Source organism: Lepisosteus platostomus, chromosome 9 (assembly GCF_059453375.1).
Source record: "Lepisosteus platostomus isolate fLepPlt1 chromosome 9, fLepPlt1.hap1, whole genome shotgun sequence".
NCBI classification, from domain to species: Eukaryota; Metazoa; Chordata; class Actinopteri; order Semionotiformes; family Lepisosteidae; genus Lepisosteus; species Lepisosteus platostomus.
This window is the reverse complement of record NC_142619.1, coordinates 60,714,145-60,731,510: the sequence shown is the minus strand read 5'-3', so window position 1 is coordinate 60,731,510 and position 17,366 is coordinate 60,714,145. Positions and strand designations below refer to the sequence as shown.

The 17,366-nt window shown below is 42.2% G+C and overlaps 1 protein-coding gene across 3 annotated transcripts in view; it reads left to right on the top strand.

Annotated features, from left to right (window-relative positions):
• Positions 1-17,366, top strand: part of LOC148655381 (uncharacterized) — a 134,824-nt gene that overhangs the window by 77,095 nt on the left and 40,363 nt on the right. For all 3 annotated transcript variants that reach the window (XM_088645981.1, XM_088645980.1, XM_088645982.1), the window contains 3 exons: positions 2,989-3,207; positions 7,766-7,866; positions 14,529-14,646. In XM_088645981.1, the coding sequence (XP_088502107.1) occupies positions 2,989-3,207; positions 7,766-7,866; positions 14,529-14,646 (438 nt within the window). The remainder of the gene's footprint in view (positions 1-2,988; positions 3,208-7,765; positions 7,867-14,528; positions 14,647-17,366) is intronic.

Here is a 17,366-nt window from a genome sequence, read left to right as displayed (position 1 = left end):
ATGGGCTGAAAAAGGCAAACAAATACTGTTCCTGAAGCTATTAGGGAGACAAGCTTACGGCAGGCTGACAGCAAAGACGTTCAGAGTAGATGTATTGATGCTTTGTGTTTTTCTCATCGTTTTTTTTTAAAGCTTCACTTTATCAATCAGAGCGATTGAACAGGTGAGAATGGGCATTGAACATATCTGGCTTGTTTTTCTCTGAGCTATGTTTTTTGTAACATGGTAAGCAAAATGATGCACAATATTCTAAATGCTTCCAACTATACATCCCAATACAGTATATCCTAATAATTTCTTTGCCCTTTTTATACAGTACCTTTCCCACAGTGCTAAGAAGATGAAAGTGCTGGTTATATTTCGGTAATTCAGTAATCTCATCATGGCTAATATTTCTTCAATGTGAATTTGACCAATCATGGGACAAGTGCTAAGCAATTCAGATCAAATAACCCAAATAACTGTAAGCAGGTGTTAAAGTCACTGAGTCTGGCGAAGCAGAGTGCCATTCTCTGTCAAGTTGTGCATTCTGTTTGCGCGGTTGTCTTGTTAACTTGTAAAGCAACCTACTCTATGTGTGTGATAAGACTTTAACCCTGGTCTGGTGTTTCATCTACTCTGCCCTCGAATGATCCTGTTGCTCATCCTCCTGCTGCCTCACTGAAAAGCATTTTTCACATCTTCTGCGTTAACTGTCCAATATGGCCTCGACTCCAATGCTTCTCAGTCAATCCATCGTTTCAGATTTTCTTGGTGAGCAAACCATTTCAAAGTGCCTTATAAAACCTGAGATTTTCTTCTGGACCATTAAAAACATAGAAATAAATTCCTATGTAAAATAATAACTTGGGTCTTTCCCAGAATCCTCCGCAAGAGCCCTGTCTTTACTATTTAACAATGTTACAGGTTGGCAGAACGTTGGCAGTATTCAGTACTGTGTCTGTACTGCGTCTATCTCCTTGTTTCCCATCTTAAAGGGCTCCTGTGCAGAAAGCATATTTACAGTATAAAGTATTTTTAACTCCTGTGTTAAAAATATTTAAATATGTCCAGTCAAGTAGTGTGCATTAGTTCTAAAACATTTTTTATTTCAGAAATCAATCTGTTTTGGAGTGTTTTGCAGTGATGCTTTTACATCTTTTCAGTACATCAAGATTAAGACCCGTAGTTATTTCTGATGCAGGCCGAGGGTTTAACAAGTTTAAGTTATAAGCATTTAAATATTGCAATAGTGGATCTCAGAAGAAAAGGAAAGACATGATACTGTTTTTTCTGCTTTCCTTTCCACTTCAAGGTTAATTATTAATATTATGGTTACTATTATTTTGCTTTTTTCAGGTTTATTTTGACCAACAACAAAAAAAAATTGCTTTCATTCATATTTCCCAAAACAGAATTGTTTCTTACTTTTTACCACTTCTGCTTTTTTAAGAAAATACCCCCCTCCTTCAAAGCATGGATTTTAAAAAAAGGTGTCTATGTCTTAAATGACTGAAATGGAATCTCTGAATCTGACTGGAGATTCATGATAAAAAGTGAGTGCCAAACTACATTGCAACAGCCTGGAACTTTTAGAGGAGAAACTCACTGTAGCATAGCTAAGGCAACACAATGAAAATGTCCCCTGATGAAAAAAAACATCAATGGACTCAGAAAACTGCTCTCCAGTCATGGGCTGACATTTGCATGGGCAAAGTGCCAGTAACACTTTGTTACAAATCGAGTATTTAATAACGTGTGACCGAATGAGCAGAAACTTACTGGTAACTGTCGTCACTGTCAGTTACACATGTCCATCAGCGGAGAGCTCAGCCACTTCTCTCTCTGATCATAACCTACTGGGAACAAGCACAGCCTTTCTGTGCTGGGGGAAGAATGGTTTGTGTAATTAATTTCTAATTCCATTTGTTTATTGTTCACCAATGAGGCTAATTAAGTTGTGGTTTCATGTTGTCAAATCATGGAATTGGCATTTGGTGTTGTACAGGACAGAATATAGGCTCTTTTGACCAGCCTTCATAAAATAATTTTTTGTTTTCTCTCTTGGATGTACAGTGTGAAAGCCATATACTTCTTCTTTTCTTCATCTAGCTGCTGAATTCAACCACATCGAAAATGATAAATTTGTTCTTTTGATGCGCCATCATTATATGAACCAAATCAATACCACAAAATATCCATTTTTAGGTCCTCAGATAACAGGACAGATGGATCAAATATGAACATACCACCTGCAGTTGAGCAGAGGAATGACATTGTTGCACTCAAAGTAAAACGAATAATTACAGAGTCCCATTGCCTGTTGACCTTTACTATAGTACACAACGGTAAAAAAACACAATGGTGTCCTAAATTAAGGCAACAGATCTCCGAAGCTAAGCAAGGCTGGGCCTGGTCCACACTGGCATGGAGGGACTTTAAGGAAATCCAGATTGCTGTGTAAGAGGAAGAAGCAAGAGAAGAAGTAAGAGGACCACTAGGTGGCGCCCTTCCTTCTAAACCAAACTTCTCCAACCAATGTCCCAGTATGGTGACTGGGAACACCGTGCAGTGGGAGGTTTTGTACTTCTGGAAAACACTTTCAACCAAACTGCAGACTAGTTGGCCATTAAAGACCCCAAGGCACTTTTCAAAGGATGAGGGGACCTCACCCAGAAGCCTTGGCTACATTCTCCCCTGGGTTTGTGATCACTGACTTCTCTGTGTCGTGTGCAGAACAGCAGCTACGTAGGACCCAGGTGGCCATGGATCTTTTCCTGTATACTGTATAAAACACTTTACGATCTGTTGGGACACAAGGTAGCACATACAGTAAATCTATTGAGTTGTTATTAGTAGCAAAGCACGGGCAGTTGAGAAGTGGGAAAACAGAAGATTAATGGAAAATAACATGACAAACTACTGTCTAGCCAATGAAAGTAAATGTTTAGCAGAGCGGTGTCCTGGAGTTGGGCGGAAGAAATGCGCTGTGGCTTATTTGCTTTTCAGAGCTGTCAAAGAGGACGTCCTCCCTGACTCTGGGCAATGGGACCGAAGCAGAATCGCTGTCTCAGGTGCGCCTCCTGCTGCTGGACCATCGGAGCTGGCAGGAGCCCCACCTGGATCCCAGTCCACTGCACAGGGGAGACCTCCTCGCAGGCCCCGCGGGGTGCCATGCTGCTTTTGGAAATGGAGTCCGTAAACAACACAAGGGCCTCACATTTCCAGGTGATTCTTAATATCGCCCTTTCCTCCTCTGCAGCAAAGATGGAGAGCCGCAGTAGCTGGGCGTTAGCTGGCAGATGTGTGAACAGGAGAATGAAAGAACACAATGACGCCGGCTGACGTCTGGTAGACAGCAAGTCCTGTCAACAGAGCTGATAAAAGGCCTGTAAACCCAGGGCTGATGAAAGCTGAAGGGCAGTTGTGTTTTCCATACCCAGGTATTTGTTGAAAACTCACTGCCAGTGCTGATGGAGGTTCATTAAAGCAGCAGAGAGGGTTACTCTCCCTTATCCTCCCATGCTGCTCGTGCAGACCGATATGGATGTTTACTAGGAAGCCTGAAAGATAAGCCCGTCTGTTTAAATAACCACCTGCACGCCGAGCAATGAAGCACATGCTTCTTGGGCAGAAACACAGCACCCGGAGCAGGGTCATTCTTTCAAACATCGGACCCCAATGAGTAGTGGAGGAGTTTGCTGCCGCATGTACATTGGAATTCTTATTCACACTGATCTCTCGGGAAACACACACACAGTACAGCAGACGACACAGTACAACAGGCAGCACCGCACAATGCAGACTGTACATAATAAATGACAAGAACGACAGATATACTGCGGAGAGCAATACATATACAGTATAGTAGTGAGAAAATAAACATGGCAGACCTTGCAGGAAGTGCGTAAGGCAGACGTGCATCGAGTCTGAGGCTTTGCAGTTAGCTGTTGAGGATACATACCTCAGGAGGGTAGGACTGCGGTGCTGGGTTGCCCCTATGTCTGCTGGTGCTCCATCTGGACCCTTAATTGTTGGTTCTGACTAGTGCCTATAACTGATCTGTTTGCTTGTTAAAGCCTTTTTTTCTGCACTCAGTTCTTGGTTTCAAACATTCCCTGTTTAAATGATTTCCAATGACTTTAGAATGTAGAATTGTCTTTGCGGGCCTTTCCTCAATTTGCTAAATCCTTTAATACTTACTAACAGGCTCCTAACGGACCATTTTAGAATGAACAGACACAAGTGGGATTGATTTTTCTATTTGTTTTTTCCAAGTCCCGCTGGTCCCATTTCAGTTAACACACCTGGATGGGGGCCGTTCTGAAACTCGCTAATTAGTCTAGGGTGGATACCAGTGACCAATCCCATTAAATTTCATACGACCTAAAAGCAAATTCAAAAATGAGTTTCTAGCAGAAAACTGATATCAATTACCGTAATTAAGGACTCAGCTAGAGGAAAAACCAAGCAGGAACACAGTCACTTAAGACTAGGAGTGAGCACGGTTTCAGTGTGTCCACGGACTCCGCAGCAGGTGTGTTCTGTCCCAATACCAGCAGTGTGGACCACATCTGGACAGAGGGTGAGAATCACTGTTGTACACAGTATTGCCATAGGAATACTCATCCTTTGGCCTTGGAAACTCATAACTTGAGAATGTTGACAAACCAAAAGGCACGGGCCTTCTCCTCCTAAGGTTTTCTAGTGTCTATAAATTGTGGTTCAAACAGACCTGAAAGTTAGGCGTGGTGGGGGTGTGGAACAAGCTACCCAGCACTGCTGTTGAAGCCGGTGCCCTGGCTGGACAAGAACTTGGATTAATCAGCTAACAAAAAAAATGAACTGGGATAATATAATGGGCTCCTGGCGTTTGTGATTGTTCTTAAGTTTCGAGGTGCGTTTCTGACATGCGCACACAGATTTCGTGCAGACCCCCAGAGGTTACCGTCCTGTTAGCCATGACGGGTGTGCTTGTAACGTCACAGGCACGGGCGGGTGGGAGAGGTGAGAAACGCGGTGTGTAAACAGCGCCTCTCCAGGACAGTTGACATCTGTATTTGTACACCTGCTTCCGCTCCGGAAGCTCTTTATTTGGGATCTGGAATCAGCTTGTCTCATGGGGATTTAATTTTTTCATTACCAAAACATTTTGGCGGGGTAATCTGCTGCATACGCAAACCTGACATCTACTGCCCTTGAGGCCCATGGCTTTGCAATGTGCTGCATGTGATAATCTGACAGTCCTGAACAGACCTGCAATAGTAAAACAATAAACCTGAACGTAATTATGGCTCGTAAGTGAAACTTAATGACCTCATATTTAGTAGTAGTCCAGTCTGACAAGGTACATTTATCATTAATAAGAAAAGCTAAGTAAGCATGCTGCCAGGAAAAGAACAGCAAAATCAAATATAGACTGTAAACTAGGAATATTAAAGGGGAACTGCAGTCCCAATTTGTCCGACTGGTTGTTAAATCTTGTATCAAAATTAATTCATTGACATTATAGAAATATTTTACAAATTTTGAATTAAGCACAGAATTGTGAACTTTTGTGAAATTGTGAAAGTGCTGTAAGTCGCTATGCTGTTGCAAACTCACGTTCGAGTTCCCATGAATTGCAACGTGATGTGGCCCTTTCTGCTCACTAGTCTCTGTAATGACTAATGTACTGTACTGTGATGTAAGAGCAAATGAGTACAGATTGTGCAGCTGACATTTCACATTAGAAAAGTTCCAACGTGATCTGCATGCAGAGTTAACGAGTAAGTCGTATTTGTCGGCAAAACCGTCCGAAATCAAAAGCAATATTTCTATTGGATTATTCAGAAAGCTGCTTTTAATAAGGCCGCGTAGTATCACTGGAGGTTTTGTTGCCTTGTTCTGAATCACAGAATATGTATGGATAGAATACGACAGACACTAATATTATAATTATTTTGTAATTTTGTAGCTAAAAGTGACTTTTTGACTGATACATGCTTTTCCCCCAAACCTTTATTTATCATTATATTTCATTTGTGCAGTTTTGTGTTTTAGTCACAACACAGTGAGCTTTACTAGGGTGACTAACCTGGCTGAAATTCTAAACCTTCAACATAAATGTTCTAAAATAAAATCTATTATAATGTTGGATTTTTTTATGGGATGGAGTGATGGGCACGAAGTGCATGCATCTTGTGGAGTGCCTTGTACCCTGCTCCTACCACTAGCGGTGTAAAGCACTGAAAGGGATGCATGTTGATTTCCAGTTTTGGAAAGAGAGTAGTCTAAAGGAAAGGGGAAATTTGAAAACCAATTACAATGCTACAATCTAGAGATAGAAACACTACAAGACACTGTTGCCTGATTATAAGTTACCAAATAACTGATACTAATATCACATCATCGTCACATCACTTTCAATAACCGCTTATGAAGTACAGGGTGGCGGGGGAGCTGGAGTCTGTCCCAGGAAGCTACGGGCACAAAACAGGATACACCCTGGATGGGACACCAGTCCATTGCAGGCCACACACAGACACACTCAGACCAGGGCCAATTTTCCCAGTAGCCAATTGACTTACCTGTGTGTCTTTAGTAGAATGGAGTCTTTCTGATTTTACAAATTCAGAAGAATACATTTGAAGTGTACATTTGGGTGAAAAATACAGGGTTTCAATACAAGAAAATTATTTTTATTTAACAAAACCTTGACTTGTCTAGTAATATTGATGCCAAATGTGTCATCCAATAATGCCCAGGAGAGTTATCCATTTAGACAAACAGTCTGCATGAGACACCTCATTGTTCATTGAAGAGAGAAACAGGAGAATCTCACCTGGGATTCGAACCCTTGGCCAGCACCTAGCCTGCTATTCCACACTTCAGCCTGTGGTGTTGTTAGGTTGGTCCTTACCATGGTGTTAGTCTCGCCCCAAACAAAAAACAAAACTGATGTGTATCAATCGTCCTTCACCTGCACAAACATACAGTAGGATTTCACTGTGGAAAAACACCATTTGGCTGCAAGTTATAATCCTCTATACTGTACACATACAAATACTGTATTTTGTACAAGGCACACCTTCCAGCTTTATGGGGTGTTTCAAGACCATTGGCTTTAAGACTGTGTATTGTAATTATCTCTTGCCAGTACTTGTAAAACAGCAAGAGCTAATTATTACAAAATGATGTAGCCTTCAGAGAGGTTCCAACGAGAGGTCATTTGGTCCTCCGAGCTCGTTTGGTAGTTAGTAGTTAATTGATCCAAGGATCTCATCCAATTGTTACTTGAAAGAAGCCAGGGCAGGTTAATAAACCTTTGGACTCCTGGCATGTCACATGCTACAGTTGAACAGTGAAACGCAAAATCAACCAAGGCCATGTTCTGTCTTTTGAATTAGCTTCACTTCCGTGAAAACGGGCAGTGAGTGATACAGTACACGAGTACATCTCATGTGCTGAAGGCTGTCCTTTTTTCAGCAGATTTGTATTGGCAAGCACGGTGAAATGCAGAGGGGTTGCACTCTCACATTAATTCTTAAGAAAATCAGGCAGCAATTTCAAAAGGCAGCTGTAATTAGACCTTACCCTCTAGCGAGGAGGTATGTGTCGGCGGAGTGCGATACGCCTGATGTTAATGCTTCCTGGAGATGTGTAGAGTAACCTTATACAACCAGGCATGTTCGCCCTGAGCGCCGCCCTTTCTACCCAGCTCGGGTTGTCGGATGCTTTAGCTGCATGCTGATTGCTCTCTACTGCGTTCGCTGGGCTCCTCATACAAACTTGTCTCTTCTGGCAGGCTTCCCGAATTGCCACACACCTGCCTTCCCTGGAGAGCCCAAGCTGGTGAATACTTTTGCAAGTAATGGCAGAGATGACCAGCAGAGTATTTGCACAATGGTAAGCCCCAGCACACTTCATACAGTCTGCATTTATTGCTATATAATAGACTTTTATAGAGTTTATTTTTGCTCCAGTCCTCTGAGCTTCCTGTTAACCTTAACATCAACAAAACAGCATGACTAATTCTTCAGATCACTGGATGAACAGCACACCAGAGTGCCAGTGTTCACTGCTCCTGTCCTGAACAGAGAGATTACAGTAGAAGACTGTAGCAGTTCTGCCTAACGGTGGGGCACTCCACCCCGATTGCGTCCACCTGTATTGCAGGCAAGAGTTTCTGGATGATGATAGAATACAAATGAATATCTGTAATGCTTATTGAACACATATCACGGGTGTCAAACACAAATGCACTATATTGTTTACCCAGCTGCTGTGTAGCTCTACCCGTTCTGTGAAAATGAGCCCCCCCACCCCCCACCCCCGATTGTGATTGTTTCCATGGAGATGTTAGGTATTGAATAAATAGTAGATGGGCAGGGAAGTATTACTTTCAGTGCCCAGTTGCACTAATCTATCTGGAGATCGAGTGAGTAGGTCGCTGTGCATCACTGCAGGAGAGAAAAGGTGGATATTCTACTCTGTAAAGAAGCCCAGAGCCCAGTCTTCTCAATCAAAAAGAGCTCGGGACTAAGTGTTACCATGCTTCATTTAGGAAACACAAGTCACCTCACATTCAGGGCACCCTTTCAGGGTCCCCACCACAACAGGTAACAATGAGATAGGAAGAAATCACATCCTTAAACTCTGTAGCTTTGTAAAATCGTTGCTCACCTCACTGTACACAAGCTGCACATGTATAAACACACCCTAGATGGTTTTAACCTCGGCTGTAATAACTAGTAAAATGTGCAACATTGAAAAAGCTATTTAAAAAACCAGGTGGGTTTGAATTTCTTTGTATATCAGTCCTTGTGGTGTTCCACAAGGGTGCATTTTAGGTCCATTGTTTTAAATAGATTAAAATTGTACAGCTCTAAACCTTAGAGAGAACTTTCACTGTTGTGCTGACACATTGCCTACTTGATTCACTGGGTAAACATAGTGTTGTTTAACTGGAAAGTTTATCTTTCGGGATCTATGTTCAAATTATTAACCATTATGTATATAGTCTCAAAGGTAACATAGAAAGTGGGTTGCTCTCTCTCTCTCTTAATCATATCCTTCACTGAGATAAGAATTAACTGAAGAATATGTGTTTGCTCTATGTGTGAAGCCTGGATTTTATTTACAGAATGTCTCTGAGGTCTGCCAGATACTGGCACAGTATCCAGTTGTGTAATATCTTCATGAACTGTGAGGTACTAAGCAACCTTATATCCGTCTTATATCATGGCTTTCCAGTATTAACTATATTTTTGCATTAGTTATAAACATTTCATAAAGATATGTATTTTGCGCAAAGTAGGCACAATCTGTTTATAATATCCTTCCCTCTCTTCATTAACAACAGTACAGTATCTTTCCTCTATATAACGTACTTTGTATATACATATGAATGTTTGCTCTGGCATTTTCTTTTTAATTAATGTATTTATTGTGTGCATTATTCTAAAATATAATTTTTATTTTTGAAACTCAGTTTGGCTCAGTTTGAAAAACAATAATGTCTTAATCACAGCCTTTTCCCTTAATCTATAACTTTAGTTAGAAAGTGAAGGAGGGTGAAGGGCCAAACAAACTAGGAATTGATATTAAGACATACTGTATCAGACCATCAGCTAGTGTCCACCATGTCCTAACAGTAAATAAAGCTGACCTCAAGTGACAAATAACACGCATAACTTTTACTTGTAAAATATGAAGGTCAGATATGTCTTAATATGTAAAACCATAGAATCTTAAGGGTACTTTCTTTTTCACATCACTGTATTTCCAAAAATTCGATATTTTCTTTTTATCCGATGCTGAGAAAGACATGCTTTTATTTTGTCCAGACTGGGCTACCATACAGCTCTCTTCACTGAACTTATTACACATGAGGCTACAGCCTTACCGCATTCAGCTGCTGGGGTCCTTGCTAGAGCACAAGATAGAGCACATATAATAATAATAATAATAATAATAATAATAATAATAATAATAATAATTGCTTACATGTATATAGCGCTTTACTGGACACTCCACTCAAAGCTCTTTACAGGTAATGGGGATCCCCTCCACCACCACCAGTGTGCAGCCCCACCTGGAGGATGCGACAGCAGCCAGAGTGCACCAGTACGCTCCCCACACACCAGCTCTCAGTGGGGAGGAGAGCAGAGTGCACCAGTACACTCCCCACACACCAGCTCTCAGTGGGGAGGAGAACAGATTGATGAAGCCAGTTTATAGATGGGGATTATTAGGAGGCCATGATTGGTAAAGGCCAGGGAGAAATTTTGCCAGGACTCCGGGGTTACACCCCTACTCTTTTTGAGAAACGCTCTGGGATTTTAAATGACCACAGAGAGTCAGGACCTCGGTTTTACGTCTCATCTGAAGGACATCGCCTGTTTACAGTATAGTGTCCTCGGCACTATACTGTAGCATTAGGACCCACACAGACCACAGGGTGAGAACCCCCTGCTGGCCCCACTAACACCTCTTCTAGCAGCAACCTTAGTTTTTCCCAGGAGTCTCCCATCCAGGTACTGACCAGGCTCCCACCTGCTGAGCTTCAGTGGGCTGCCACTTGTGACTTGCAGCGTGAAGAGTGATGCTGGCCACTTATGACTCCTGTGTTGGCATCTCTGCATTGGCTTCCAGGGAGATATAAAATTCATTTGGAAATCCTGTTACGTGTGTTTAAAGTACTGAAAGAAACGGCACCAGATCACTTGTCTGAGTTGCAGCCTGGTTGTCTGTCTGACCCTTTGCGGACAACTGACTGGGTGCCTCTGCTTTGAGGGAGAGAGTCTTAGAAGGAAAGAAGCTGTTTTCTGTGTTCGGGCTCTGCATTGGAGGAATTATCTGCCAGATAACCTTTTAAATCTAAACTCATTTTAAATCAAGGGTCAAGACTTATTTTTATTTTAGAATGTAGCTATCTCCCCATGTTCAATAATTGCAATTGGATAAATCTTTTAGAACCATCCAGGGGAATGTCAACATTTTAGACCAGGACACCCCTTGTAACCCTTTGAAATGGTTTAAGTTTGGACACTGCTTTGGACATTTATTTGTGCCCCAAAGATTACCATCAATAAAGTCTGAAAGACAGCATGTTAGTTGTGTATCTCAACAATCAGAGCATTGACTGCAAATCAGGGGGCATTGTAAAACTTTAATACATACATATATATAAACCGTGTCAAAATCAAACCACACAGTGAGAGGAGCTATCTGTCACTACACCGATTCTAACAATACCATTTAAATGTCGACAGGAAAGGGCTGCTACTAACAATTCCCTAAATCAGTTGCATATCGGCCTGAAAGGATCTCAGCCAGCCATTCACCGGGAGTGGAGATAAGGCATTTTATCTATAATATGTTATTATAAGTCTATCTCTTATCAGTCCCTAACCATATAAGGAGGGGTTTTGCCGGAGCACGTATTGTAGTGAACGGGAGGTGTGCTCATGCTTTGACACAAGGAGGAGTTGGAAAGTGCAGTTACTGTGTCTCCTTTTCCCACTCTCCCCAGGCCGGCTCTTAAAAACTAGCCTCTCGTTTTCTCACAGCACAGCCGCTGTTCTGCTTCATAAGAGTGCGTGTCTACATTACATTGCGAGTTGAAAAGAACGAGCCCCTGCTCTGAAAGGATCAGCGGATCTCCTAAAGGAAACCCTTCAATAATAATAAGGAAAGCATTGGAAATGAGCAGTGGAGGAGATGAAGGAGAGCAAGGACCATAAACATGTGGCATAAAACTCGTATATTCAATTCCAGCGCCTGCAAATGTTGACAGGCAGAAAGGGTTAGCAGTAGCCCCAAAATTGAATATATATACAGTATATATTTAGTATAACATATGCAGAAGGTTAATGTATGTTTTACGCATAGTCTGGAATGTTCTAACAGTAGTAAAGAATGCTGCAGCTTTCATTTTCTCTCAAGTCTCTCTAGACCACAGTTTTCCAGTCCTGTCCCCAGAGGACCCTCTCTTGTCTTTCGTAGACCTTAATTGGTTAAAATGATCAAACCCTTAATTTAACCAATTGTTTGATTTTCTGAATCATGTCTGAGTTTCAGAAATGATCTTTTTATGTGAGAAATGGAATGGTCTGGAATGGAATTGTTATCCCATCAGTCAATGATGGGCTGAAACGGGTGGGATCAACACTTTCTCTTTTTTGCTGTGGTGGTCCTGTTGGTTAAACTGCCCTTTTAAAAAACAAAAGGAGGAAAACCCAAGCTCCGGCACAGACAGTGCTCATTTCTAATCTTGATCTGCTGATCTGAAACTTTCAAAAGAACTTCAGATAGTTTGACAGTTCACTAAACGTGATCATGAAAGATCTTGTGTAAGACCATTCAAACCCAAAAGACACGGGGGTATTTCCGGACAAGGACAATGTTAAACTCTAGATCACTTCCATAGGCTATTGGCACAGCCAGGCCATTAGTTAATGAAAACGCCCAGCACGGCATGATGCTAAAACTGCAAAAGACTGGGATTTAAATGTGAGTCCTTAGAAAGCCCAGAAGCAGAAGGATCTTAATCTTCTATGTCGAGAGGTGAGTCAACCATGCAGTCATGCAAACTGTTTTGCAGGGTGATGAAGTTTCCGTTGGTGCGAAACTAGCATCAGTACAAAGCAAGCACCAGACAAGCTACAGCAGGTGTGTGGTCAATTGTCACGGGCCGTTCCGAGAAAAAGCTTGCAGTTTGTGTTAAAAGGAGAGGGATCAGACTGCTTTGCAGAGCTCCCATCAGGTTGCCTTCTTTTTCTTTGGGCTGCTGTCGTTCATAGACTTTTGCCACTGAATAGATCAGACGGTACCAGGGGTCAATGAGGTGCCCCCTGCGTGAATACACCCTGCCACCGAGCAGCCACTGCATCATGGGAGATAATGGATGTTCGGCACGGCGCAGGTGCAGCAGCACATGGACAGTTTAATCTGTTCTGTATTCCGGGGACAGATCCTAGAGTGACCAGAACAATTTGTCATTGCTGGAGCCGGGCAAAGGCGGAGTCAACGCAGGGGCACAGCTCTTTGGTAAAGAAAGGATTTAGCATTTTTTAAGTTGTCGAGCGGTGATAGGCAACGCTAACACTTTCAGGCTAATCACTTCATCCAAGTGTATGCCGAATTGTTTCATTTCACAAAGGCAAGACAAAGTGCAGAAAGTACTTATTCCTATAATCTTGCCCGTTAATCCTGAAGAAAAACAGAAAAAAAGCATGCATAATATATTTCCATGTTTCTAAAGAACTTATCTTTGTGAGAAATAGTACCAAAACTGCTTGATCCGCTTTATGTTGCTGTGAAATATTATGGTATTAGCATTCTATGAGATATGAAATTATAAGAAAGTATGTATCCGGTTGAGTTGTTTCTGTTTTTCTACATTTCTTCTTACTTAAAAAAAATGAACAATACCAAATGTAATGCTAAAAAGCAGGACTGTCTCCTTTGCGCAGTAACATTTTTTGTTTTATTCTTGAAGACTTCTGCAGTTATTTCTGAGCAGTTATTCTTGAAGAGCAGATTTCATCCCCTGGGATCGATCTAATAAAACGACCCCGTAAAGCACCTCTGACCTCTCCAAGCGCAGCTAAGGCAATAAAGGTTATTAGCGGCAAAATCAATTGCCCATTTGAAACCAGACAATGACAGTGAAGCAGGCCTATGAGGTGGGAACCTTGTTATTACAGAACTGCTTTCAGCTTGCATTGACACCTGGACAAAGGAGACCTCCAGAATGAAATTGCATGGCCATTTTGAAAAATGATAGCTGTTAGAGCTCAATCTGCAATTGTTAATTACAGCTGATAAATACGATGATGAATCTATTCAGTATCAGCTAGGGGTTTGAACCTTGAGCCTGCCCACGGGCACACTGCTCTAAAAGAGAACAAAGGAAGACATTTTCACAGGTGGGACTGCCTGCTTTTGGAACTTGGTCATTTTGTCTGATGAATGTAGAATACATGTACTGTAGTTTGCTTTCTTAACACACGCCAAGAGTGGTTCTGATGAGTACGCAGTTCTGCTGCAGCCTGTATGCATGTAGAGGCTGTGAGTCTAATGCTCTGTACAGAGATTCAAAGTGTTTTGTTAATATTTTTTAACTTTTTTTTTGTCTTTTTTACAACAGTTTCTACAATTGTATTCAGCACGAAAGTGTCTGTGAGCTTAGTGGAAAGTTCAGGGTCAATTACTGTATACTGCGAAATGGACATGCTTGCGTTATTTTGTGGAATCAAATGTTAAAATAAAAATCTATTGAAATAATAAAAAACAGTACCCAAGAAAAGGCAAATAAGTAAGGAAAATACCTGGCTCCTGAAGAAGGCCCAACAACTTTCTTTCTGCTTTCCAGCACAGAATTAACCTCTACTTGTTCCTAAATGAGGAATATAGTAATAGCAAGAAGAATCCAGACCTCCAATCTTCCAGCAGGACTGTGAGCCTTTGCCTTCAGCTGTGAGATGAGTGCTAGCTCTCTCAGCTCTGCCCTGGTGCCGTGTTGAGGACAGTGTTCCTTTCTTGTGCACTTTCTTCCTGTTCAGGTCTGTTCAGAGGCAGGCAGTCAGCCTTTTTCCTCTCCTTGGAGCTCCACTGTGTCCAGCCCCCCCTGTTCTCCCTGGGTGTCCGAGGAAGACGGGGGCCGTGATTCTGCAAGCACAGGTAACCTGCACCGTCTATCATAACAGCTTCGATACTTATGTTCCCTCCTGTGCGGATTATAGAATGTCATAGACTATATACCAGACACTGTACTCAACACAATATGCAATACACAATTTGACAGTACAGTATATTATATACTGTGGGTGGCATGGTGGCTCAGTGGTGATCACTGCTGCCTCACATGGCTGGGGTCCACCATGTTGCCACCCTGCGCTTGTGTGGGTTTTCCTCTGGGTGCTCAGCTTTCCACCTACGGTCCGAAAACATCCTAGTAGGTTAATTGGCTTCTGGGAAAATTGTCCCTAGATCTGAATGCGCGCGTGTCTTGTCTGCCCTGTGATGGACTGGCGTCCCTTCCAGACTGTACCCTGCTTTGTGCCTGTTGTTCGCCAAAATAGACTCTGGCTTCCCTGCAACCCCAAACTGGAAAATGTGGTTAGAAAATGGATAGATTATATTCTATACTGTATTTTATATACTATACACAATACTATTTACTACACACTGTGCACACTATACCATCTACAATCTACCATCTATGACACTTTAAACAAACAGGCTTTTGAATTTCTTTGAATCCAATAGAAATATCGCTCTCAATTTCGAGACGGTTTTGCAGACTTACTTGTTAACTACAGTATGCATTCGGCTCACGTTGGAACATTTCTGTGGTGAAATGTCAGCTGCACAAACTGTTCTTATTTGCGTGTACGGGGCATTGCATTAGTCATCACAGAGACTAGTGAGCAGAAAGGGCCTGCTGCCATTCGTGGGAACTCGAGTGTGAGTTTGCGACAACATGGCAACTTACAATACTTTCACAAAGATCATGATTTTGTGCTCCATTTGAAATTTTTTTTTTCTCTACAACGTCAAGTATTTTTTACATTTAATAGCCGGTGTGAGCAATTGGGACTGCAGCTCCCCTTCAAGGATGCCAGATTGTACTAGCCAATATGGTATTCATTCTGGACACTGGAATTAGTTAAGCCCCAAAAAGTGTCACGGGAACTATATTGACCGAAGAGTCAAGACCTTGGTTTAATGTCTGGCGTAAAGGATGACATCTCGCATAGGGCCTTGATCGGAAACTTCTGGTCCCGAAGGAAGAGCACCACCTACTGGTCCACCAACACCACTAACGGCAGCAGCCTGGTTTTCCCACCCCAGGACTGACCAGGTCCATCCTTGCTGAGCTTTTAAAATCTGACTAAATCAGGCTGCGAGGTGGTCCTGCACCCATTTGTGAAAATTGGATTTCACAAAGTGTCATTTCTGGTGTAAGGGGCGTTCCTGAAAGGGCAGTGGCGAGGGAGAGCCAGGAGGAGAATCTCAGTGCCCTTCAGGCGTCGTATGGAAAGTGGAGATAAAATGGACATAATTGGAGATTAAATCCTGCTGGGGGTTTCCTTTGGCTGCTCCTGTCCCACTTGCCCTCTGGAGCACTGGAGCACTTCGCTGAAGAGCTGTTCAGCTATTGCTGAGGGACATACTGAGAGGCTTAGCAGAAGAATCAGATCCAGGCTTGTGAGATCGCCGACAAAAACCTCCTTCTCAGCCAGCAGGATTGGCAGAGAAATGCTCTGCAGTATCCCAAAAAAAACCCCACGTAAAATACCAGATGTATTTTAAATGATTATCCCTCGCTTTGTGCTGAACAGTTATTCCATGGATTTTACATCTGCTGCAGGAGTCTTTAACACAGATCCACAGTGATGGCACAGGTAGAGATTATTTGTTGTCTGGAACAAGAGACAAAAATCCTGATGACTTTCTTCTTTTCGATTTGACAGGGTATCAGCTTGAAAGTCATATGATGGAAGAGGTGTCAATGACATCAGTAATCAGTAACTTACTGTTTGACAATCTAGTATGTATGTTCATGACACAGTGCCATCTGCTCATAAGAACTAAAATGCCCAGGGTCCTGTGAAATGGCCCTGGACAGAGTGGCCTGTGGCTCAGGATCTGTTTCTGTGGCTGGAAGGTTGCCGGTTCGAATCCCGTGGCCGGCAGAGGAATCCTCCTCCTTTGGGCCCCTGAGCAAGACCATTCACCCCAGCTTCTCCAGGGGTGCCGTATAAATGGCTGACCCTGCGCTCTGACCCCAGCTTCTCTCCCTGTCTGTGTGTCTCATGGAGAGCAAGCTGGGGTATGTGAAAAGACAAATTCCTAATACAAGAAATTGTATATGGCTAATAAAGGGATCTGATCTCTCTCCCTTAAGAAATTATAAAATGTAAATATGGAGGCATCGGTATTGTTGCAGTCATGAGTTTTACACAAGACAAAGTGTAAGTTGGACTAAAAAGAAATTGCACTTTACTTTTGTAATGTTGTTTAAGATAAAACAAACCTGATCCCGTGTAGTTTAGCATGTACTGTACAACACAATTTGCAATGTCCTGCCTCAACAGGTGAAAAGGTTTTCTGTTAGCAGAGTACTGGCATTTTGAGATCTTTCTTCACCGAATCAATTGTATGCAGAGTACTGTAAAGAGGTCTGCAGTGAGCTCACACCTGAAGAAGGCTCCACGGCCGAAACGTTGTGTTTTCTTTCTTCTTTTTTTCAGCATGGAATAACCTTCTTCAGTACTGGAGTGTCAATACTACTGTGATGGCAGTATACAATAAGTGACTTGCACTGAATTTTAAGAAATTTGGTTTTGCGTGCTTCAAGTGCTGGAAGTGTTTATTGGTTTCTTCATTTAAGTTCA